Source organism: Wyeomyia smithii, chromosome 2 (genome assembly GCF_029784165.1).
Source record: "Wyeomyia smithii strain HCP4-BCI-WySm-NY-G18 chromosome 2, ASM2978416v1, whole genome shotgun sequence".
NCBI lineage: Eukaryota > Metazoa > Arthropoda > Insecta > Diptera > Culicidae > Wyeomyia > Wyeomyia smithii.
In genome coordinates, this window is record NC_073695.1 from 128,486,881 (window position 1) to 128,496,197 (window position 9,317).

Consider the following 9,317-nt stretch of genomic DNA (forward strand, 5'->3'; position numbering starts at 1 on the left):
CAAATAACGTATATAGTCGTGAGGTATACCTTCCTTCTGGAAGGCTAAAAACGCGTCGGATCTCTGCGTGTAGATATCGGAGCACTCTTGGTCCCACTACGGAGTGGGAGGCCGTTCTTTGATCGTTACGCCGGAATATTTCTTCGTTTGGGCTTGCAACGCGGCGTCAAGAATCAAGCCTGCGAGGAGGTTGTATTCTTCAAGTGGTGGATGATGTTGAATTGACTCGACCGCTTTTGAAATCATTTCCTCATATAACTTCCAATCGACATTTCGTGTGAGGTCATACGGAATGTCAATTGGTCGCATGCGAGTTGACCCGTTAGTAATTGAAATAAGAATAGACAAATGGTCGCTACCGTGAGGATCAAGGATTACCTTCCATGTGCAATCCAACCGTAGCGACGTCGAACATAAGGATAGATCCAAAACGCTTGGGCGCGCTGGAGGTTTCGGGATACGTGTCATTTCGCCGTTGTTTAAAATAGTCATGTCGAAGTCATCGCTAAGGTTATAGATTAAAGAGGAGCGGTTATGATTGTAAGGGGAACCCCAAGCCACGCCATGAGAGTTAAAGTCTCCCAGAATCAAACGTGGCGAGGGAAGAAGTTCTATTGAATCAAAGAGCAGCCGTTGCCCAACCTGTGCTCTGGGAGGAATATAAATTGAGGCAATACAAAGCTCTTTACCTTGTATTGTCATTTGACATGCGACAACTTCGATGCCTGGAATCGAGGGGAGGTTGATACGATAGAAAGAATAGCACTTCTTAATCCCTAGGAGTACTCCTCCATATGCGATGTCACGAACAAGGCGAATAATATTAAAATCATGGAAGTTAAGATCAATATTTGAAGTGAGCCAAGTTTCACAAAGGGAAAATGCATCGCATTTGTTTTTATTTATTAAAACCTTAAATGAATCCATTTTTGGTAAAATACTTCTACAATTCCACTGTAAGACAGAGATAGAATCCTTCATATACGCAGATGAATTAGGCATCGAAGGATACAATCGCTGCAAGGAGGGGCCATTGGGCAGTCAACTGCTTCAAAAATGATCTAAATGTTGGGAGGAATTCTGTAAGAAAAATTTTAATTGGATCGGGTACATTGAAAGTTTCAAAAATCCAGTCCACAATGTCAGCAAATTTCACTAATCCAGAGTTTGTTTCATCAACTGGATGTGCAAAAGGAACAACTGGGGTTTTGGGCAGTGCTGGGAACTCCTTCTGGGATTGTAAATTTGCAAACCCAGGAGGAGTTCGCTTCGGTTTCACCGCAGCACTGTTTGGTTTGTTTGTACCTTTCATTCCACTTTGGGAAATCTTAGGACCTTTTCGGGGAAGTTTAGGAGAAGAAATATTTTTCCGCATTTCTAGACTCCCCAGGATTGGCATAAGATGTTCCCGCTGGTGAATCGTCAGAATCGGTTTCATCAGAGGACAACAGACCAAAGGGGTTCGATGTTATGGTAGAAGTGGTTACGGTCTTCTTCAGCATCTCAGCGTAGGAACGCTTGAACGCTCCTTAAGTGACCGCTTAATTTTATCTCTGCGCTGCATGTACACCGGGCATGTGGAGAGCTCATGCTGGTTTTCCCCACAGTGAATACATTTTTCAGCATTAACACTGCAAGAATCTTCCGCATGAGTCTCCCCACACTTGCTACACCGTGCCTTATTGCAGCAGTAGGCGGCTGTGTGGCCTAACTGCTTGCAATTGGTGCAATTCATAACACGGGGTACAAACAATCGCACAGGCAGATGAACCCGGTCGATCGAGACGTGGCTAGGGAGTGCAGATCCGGCAAACGTAACGCGAAACGAGTCTGACGGAGTGTAAACTTTTTTACCGCTAACGAGAGACGTGGGCCGCAATTGCTTACAATCGAAAATCTTCGCCTGTGTTTCGGTATTTTTGAAGCAACCGGTTGCGCTTTTCAGGATACACTCGTCAGACAGACTCGAATTGGTTATCACACCGTCGATCTCCACGTCTCGTGCAGGTACATACACGCGATACTCGCGTGCAAAGAGCTCGGAGCAAGCTATATCATTGGCCTGCTTCAGGTCACCGACTGTGACACGGAGCATGTTTGGCCTTACTTTGGAAGTTTCGGTCACACTCTTGTAGTGCGACGTCAGATCCTTCGCAATTTGTAAAATGTTGAGCGATTTTGATTTTAATCCTGCTTTTGGCCGAAAAAAGGGACAGGGTCAGGAGGGTTCGGGGATGGTGGCGCGGGATGCGAGGGATCTACATCCATCGCGCTAAATCTGGCGCACTAGCGCCGACAAGATCACGTACCTCTTTACTTCTTCCTTCCAGCAGTGGTTGTCCGATCGTTCGAAGCTGCAGCCTTACAACCAGCAGCACCAATATAGCAGCACCAATACAGCCACCAGCAGCGAGCCGGGTGCACAGATCAAAACTGCAGCCGGTATTTTTGCACTGATACAGCACCAACGTTGCGAGCCGGGTACACAATCGTAGCGACACAAGTCACAATCTAGTTTGGCCTTGAGCGCGAATTCTATACTCTTTTGTTTTGCTCTTCGTACACACGACCGGAGTGTAATGGACCGACCACTTTGCACGTCCGTTTCTGTCGAGTATTCGACGCTGAATTTATTTTAACACTTAACGGGAACAAATTGAAAACACAGCATGTAAGGTTTTTCCCATAACAAACTGACAGCTTCTGTTACATTTTTGTTTATTTCTTTCTGATCGGGTAGATATAAGCGAATAGTTATTAATTATTAGAGATAAGTCAGTTTTATTTTTCATGTAAGTCAGTTCTTTAAAAACAAATGCAACTCCCAACCTTAAAATTCCTAACCAGAAAATGGCAATACCATACTAAAGCAGGTATTAGACGACGCAAATATTTGCTATTTTTGGTACGATTTTTATTTGCACAAAATAAAATCTGTATTGAAAAATAGCAAATATTTGCTTCGTCTAATACCTGCTTAACCACAGTAAATCGAGCGTAACGATCACTCCTTCTAACAAAATTCGCTTCTTTTTGAATTTAAAAGCCAATACATTGTAAACACTGCTCCGTTAAGCTACCGCATATGATTTAAAACTTGAAATAGTTCCTCATTGCCTTAGCGTCTCACACCGTATAGCTGTAAGAAACCACCCCTTTGGCATCACGCCATGTATCAAGGGCTAACATCTCCACATATGTAAAAACGGGATAGCATATCACCGCTTCTTTTCATACATCTTGATCTTACTGCTGACAGCGGGCACAAATTAGTTTGAGCCCAGGACATGAGTTCATTGTCATTCACTGTTACTTGGTATAGGGATGCCAAAGGCTCGTAAGAAACAATGAATAATTAATTGCGGTTTATTTACCTGTGTGATATGTAATCATGGGTAGTCGGTCATTCATTCTAGCTTATTCAAGCAAATAGTCTCTAGGCAAATAAGGTTGTCTGGCCTTTTAGCCCATTCCAAGATCCTACTGTAACCTTGTCCCGGATTTAGTTTGGTAGTTTCCTTTTGATTTTTCTTAGTATAGTAGTTTTTACTTTTGCTTTTCTTTAGTTTAGTAGTTTTTTCCTTCGATTCCCTTTAGCGTAGTAATTTTCCTTTCGATCTCTTTTAGTTTAGTAGTTTTTTTTTATTTCCTAGTATTCCTTGTAATTTCCTTTTTTCTGTTTGGCTCTACCGTATTTTTTCTAATTCTGGCATGTCGTCCAATTTCAGTTCGGTGTTAACCCGAAAACGGCGCCCACATTCATGGCTCCACTAAAGGCACACCTACAGAAACCGCCCAAAACTGGAAAAGAAACAAACACTTTACATCCGATTGGAACGATACAATATTTTTTCGCTTTCCTTGATTTGGGCCGATTTCCCAATGAATCCAAGTAATTTTCGTAGTTTTCCGTCGCGCACGCGTTTCGAGTTGATTTCACACTGCATAGTTTTCAGGTTGTTTTAGATTCCGAGGTTTAAAAATTCCTTCAAGAGACATTTTCGTTTCTAGGTCACTGTAAATATAGTTCGCAATACTGTTGTGGCAGTGAACCGTGACTAGAAACAGTGCGGTTTTTCGTGAGAGAGGGTTCTGTCCTTCGGTCTCTCGCTCCGAGTGAGAATAAGAACATCAACATGACTCACTGGTTTACGGTTCATGTAGATGAACAATTTTCGTGGATGTTGACTTCGCTATCAGTTCGCCCTGGTGTAGAAGACAAATCGGAGGTTAATTTAGGCGCTTACTTGAAGATTGATTGATTGATTGTCGATTTAAGTTGAAGCGGTGGTAATGTGAAATAGATTGAATGAAAATAAATGAGCAAGATGAAGTAATGGAAAAGCAACGCGGTTCTGAAGAGCAAGTTTATGGAATTCACAGATTTCTTTGGTATGTTCTTTGGTTTACTTTGGTATTAATGATAAGAGAATAGACATTAGGTATCAATAACTATTTTGGGAAAATGAATGTAGATTTGCTGTACACTGGAGACGTATGTCGATGAGAGTCAGTAGCATGCTTCGTCGACAGAGTTGGAGCCAACTATTTAGTTGGCGATGAACATATATGACTCTGAATCTTAATGAAGTTTATTTTCAAAAATAGCTTATTTTGGGCTTCGAAAATTTGATTGGGTTCTGTTGTAATTTTGTTGCAACGCCAATCAAATTTTCGTACTTTTAGCGGGGAATGATGTAGCGAGTATTTGTACATAAAATTTATATTGATTATTCATTGTAAATATTAGTTACCTAATATTTGCATGCTTCAAATAAAAACGGTTTTGAGAATAAAACCTTTAATTCGATCATCGCAAGCAAGGCCACAGTCAGATCAGTAATTGGCATAATATTCAAAAAATGAGATCCCCGGTGCTTGAGTGCGCTAACTGCCTTTCACCACCGATGCTGCTGAGATGATTGACCCAGCCGAGAAAGTCTATCGACCTTTGCAATGGGAGAGAGAATCTTTTCCTTTTATCCTTTGGGCTGGGACAGCTGGGATGGATGATAACTGATCGCGGGCAGAAGATGATCTTCGCCCAATTTTGACCTTCGTGCTTTCAGCGCAATTAGATATTCGTGAAACAAGTTCCGGTAACGAAGTAACGGTTTATCTGAGGACTCTAACGGTTTATCTGAGGACTCTAAGGCCCCTATACTTTACTTAAGTCTGGCTAGTGAAGGAGGTAGAAGTGACTTTTTTGAATAGTTCGGTCGCGTACTAGTACTAGTGTAAGTTGATGACCGCATGTAAATCTTAAATAAGATCGCTAAATTTCCTTTCCCTAGATAGGCAAGCTGTTACTATCAGCTAGGGTAGCTAGTGTATGCAATAGTGTATGCATCTGTGCGATTTAAAGGTAAACCGTAAATTCTCATCGGGGAAAAACGGTCGGTTCACAGTGCCATGTGTGGCCTATTATCTCCTTGTTAGATTTGCGAGACCGCACCACTGAATACCTGTTCCGACTAGCAACCGCTATAGGGCCACCGCCAGGATTAAAGAATCCGCCCGGCCTTAATCGTGCGCCCTAGTAAGAGAGCATCCAGACGAGACGAGTCAGCTAATCCAGCCAGGTTTCGACAGCACAGCATCCAACGCCAACACAGTAAGGCGCGCGCAGTGCGCTAGAAGCAGCACCGAGAGAGGGAGAGAGGAAGGGATTAATCGCAGCAGTAGCAGTTGCAGCAGAGCTGATAAGCAACGTGGGGGACCCCATGTTGGCCTTAGGACGAAACTGATCGAATAACGGAGCGACGGTAAAAACCGACCCCCAAAAAACAGTACTGAGTGAGTATTTGAAATTGTCCATGCCCCATGTGACCACACGTCACATGCCCCATGTGACCGAAGTTAAGGGCCGAGACCCAAGAAGTGATCGATCTGGTGGCATGCCCGTCGAATGAAATTATAAAACGAAAGATAAATATCGCACCTTAGATAGCAGATCGATATTTTAAATGGGAAAGGAGAGGGAGAAGATAGTCTAGGCCTGGAGGAGTGAAATATGAAGTCTAATGTTTGACGCTGTATTAAGAAATGCTAAATAAACCCCACCTAATTGTGCAACCACAAGTGTGGCGATTTAGTGATCATGTACGCTCTTCCCCTTGGTATCTTGGGAGAGGTTTTCATGCGGTCCGCGTGACGTTGTGCTGTAGTTTATTTTGGAGGGTTTTGTACTGAGAAGGCTGGCCCTGAAATCAGCCACGATCTCTCCCGATTCTTACCGGTGGGCAGACAGGTTGGAGTGTAGGGCCTTGCCCGTGATAATAACAACTCTCCCGGTTTGTCTAGCGAGTGTTTTAGTCGTTGCTTGAAGGCACGGGGTTTAATGCGTGCGCAAGGTCATCTGACGTGTTTTTTTCTGACGGAGTACCGCGATAGGTGTTGGAGTCGGCCAACTGCTTACCCCCACCTAGTATAGGGATAAAAAGGAACCCTCCCCTAAGGGTCTCACGCTGGGCAATCATCGTGGTGGGTAGTCTCTCTTAATAGAGTGGCGCTTAAGCCACCCACTTAGCATCTGGGTGCAGAAAAGCGGGTCAGTTACATAGTTGAATAGCTATAATCTTCCATTTTTTTCGCGCTTCGAGTTTTTGGAATGCACTTTTTATTTTGTCAACCAGTGTAATGTTTTCAAATTTGCAAAAGTTATTGATTCATCTGTCGCATCTTGCATTAGAGCCTGAGCTGTCGTTGTTTAGTTTACTTTTTTAATTTTCTTTTATTTAAACCGTTGAATAATAATAATAATATCGCAATTTTATAATCTTTTTTGCAGGTGAAACCCATATAAGCAGTGGGTCAAGTTACAGGATGGTCAAATATGAAGAAAAAGCGCATTCTAGAAGCGGAAGTAGAATTACTGGTCCAATGAATCTATCAGAAACTGACAGTAACAGTCCAATATGAATCTTCTAGCGCTCTAACATACAAAATTTCAGATGAATCTGTTTTATACCATGATACGTGATAAAGTATCATCCCAATGTGTTCTACTCGGAATATTTCATATGTGAAACTATGATCAATTGATATAAATAAGAATAATGAACAAAAATTGTCAGGTTTTCTCTTTTACCTTTGGTTTAAACAGACTGATTGTATGATTCCGACACTGTGGTTTAGTTCTTGAAATGGTATTGTATGGGAACCATCGCTTTGAGGCGCTGAATCCGAAACATTGTTTTTCTTTTCTTGTTGGTTTTTTTGACGTAGGACTACGTCTAACCGCACTATACCGAGACACATTCCGCGAAAACTAAAACCAAGATGTAACGACGGAATGAAAGATTTCAAACGGTTATACTGATGTAACCACATGATGGACCACAATAATCGATATGTCGTTGGATTGATAAAATGATGGACAATTTTGTGATTCTTCAATTTTCATTATCACTTCATTGTTAAACAGTGAAAATTGAATAAAAGTTCCAAGGTCGAATTTTCACCAACAATGTACCAATCATATGCGAGCACGCCTAGCACAGACTTCATGAATAGACACCAACTGCCTGCAGTGATATCCTGTATAGCAGTGACAAAAAAAAATTTGACAGAATCTCCCCGTCCCAATAGGTCAACTAATGTTAGCTTCCATCAGCCTAGACTAAATTGATGTCTTGAAGGTAAAGCTTTTTCGGAAAGTTCGTAACCACCTCCACTACAAGACAGTTTTACGTTCTGCTGTTAAAAAATATGTTAATGTTAATAAAACTGATGTCTTGAAGGAGAATATGATGGCACAGGCAACAGTACTGCACCAAGTAATGTATGAACAGAGCGCTGGTTACTCGTCGTCTATCAGTGCAGGAAAACTTGATATTCATTTTTGTGCAGTCAAGCCAAGTGAAAACTACATTGCCACTGTTGACGCACAGTGGGGCGTGGAACACAATCGAATTGCCGTTTGAATTGTCTTCTTCTTCTTCTTGTTTCGTATATCAGCAAATATCAGAATTCAATATGATTTTTCGGATGTCGCAAAATAGGCTGCGCCGCCGGGGACAACAAAATGCGTTGTTTATTTTTGAACTCTACACTCTGCCTTTTTTTAGATTTATTGAAATAACTAAATATAAGGTATTTAAAAGACAATAGGAAACCAAAATGCTCCGTACAGATCTTTGAATAGGTAGTTAAACGAGCTGTACTGATGATTATATTTTACTAGCTAAATGAATTTAGTCCAATATGACAATACTAGTTGCATCACGCGGTGGCGGTTTAGAGAAAAACCAAATTCATTTCATCTTGATATTAGAGTTCCGACGTTAGTGTTTGTATTTTTCAATTGAAATTTTTTTGAATTAGCATTTGCAAGAAAATATTACTTTCCATAACCTTACTTGTAATTGAACAACGCTATGCAAACATTAATTGCTGAGGCTATTGTTGTGCATCACTCTAGTCCAGTTTATTTTCGAAGATAACGGACATATAACTTTCAAATATGGTATCTTCGTTGTTCTTTGGTATCTTGAAACTGATCAATTTTTTTTCTGATTGATTTAGTATACTGATAAAATGTTTAAATTGACCTGAATTGAATGTTAACATGTTCATAAAATTCTATGTCAATTTCAAATTTTCTGTGAATATACATTTTCTACTAAAACTGTAATTCGTTATCGATATTTTTTCCACGAGCTTGTAATTACAGGAAAAAAATTTATGTGACATCTTTGCCGCTTTGTGATCGGTGAGTGAGCCAACTTCAACAAGACAAATAGATATAGAAGGAAGTTTAATTTCTACTAAATCGTACTCAATTAAACATTTTATAGAAGGTTGCCTTTTCGCGCATTAAAGAAAATTCGCTGTATTAGAATGAAAGGTATTCATCAATGGTCCAAAAACCAAATTTAGGGGAAAATCAAGTATCTAACTTTTTTATTTTTGTAGATCGAAAACCTTGTTTTCCAATTTTATAGCTCCAATAATTTTAAGTAACTTTGTGAAATAAAGTTAAAACATTGCTATAGAGCTCTAGACCCAAATTTTCTCCTAAATTTGGTTTCTGGACCATTGTGAATGTTAAAGAGAATATTTTTTCTTCTAAGATAGAGTGCTGCAAAGAAATAATCAAAATACAGACCCCGTTCGATTTTGGCAACACCTCAGAATTTTTTCTGTTGCCAAAATCGAACCATGCCAATAATGAACGGTTTTTTCATGACTTTTTTGACTTTTTAAATGGTCAAAGACGACCTTAACAGTAGAAATGGCCACCAATGAACTAGTTTTAGTTCCAAGTCGTTTGAGGTGTCGCTTGATGAATTTGGGCTGACGACCTAGATACTTGA

General features: G+C 40.6%; 1 protein-coding gene across 1 annotated transcript in view; it reads left to right on the forward strand.

The window, feature by feature from the left end:
* LOC129719885 (cell adhesion molecule Dscam2-like) overlaps nucleotides 1-7,069 on the forward strand; it is a 414,602-nt gene extending 407,533 nt beyond the window's left edge. The window contains exon 15 of the mRNA XM_055671300.1: nucleotides 6,791-7,069. Within this exon, the coding sequence (XP_055527275.1) occupies nucleotides 6,791-6,921 (131 nt within the window). The 3' untranslated portion in view covers nucleotides 6,922-7,069. The remainder of the gene's footprint in view (nucleotides 1-6,790) is intronic.
* The last annotated feature ends 2,248 nt before the right edge of the window (nucleotides 7,070-9,317 follow it).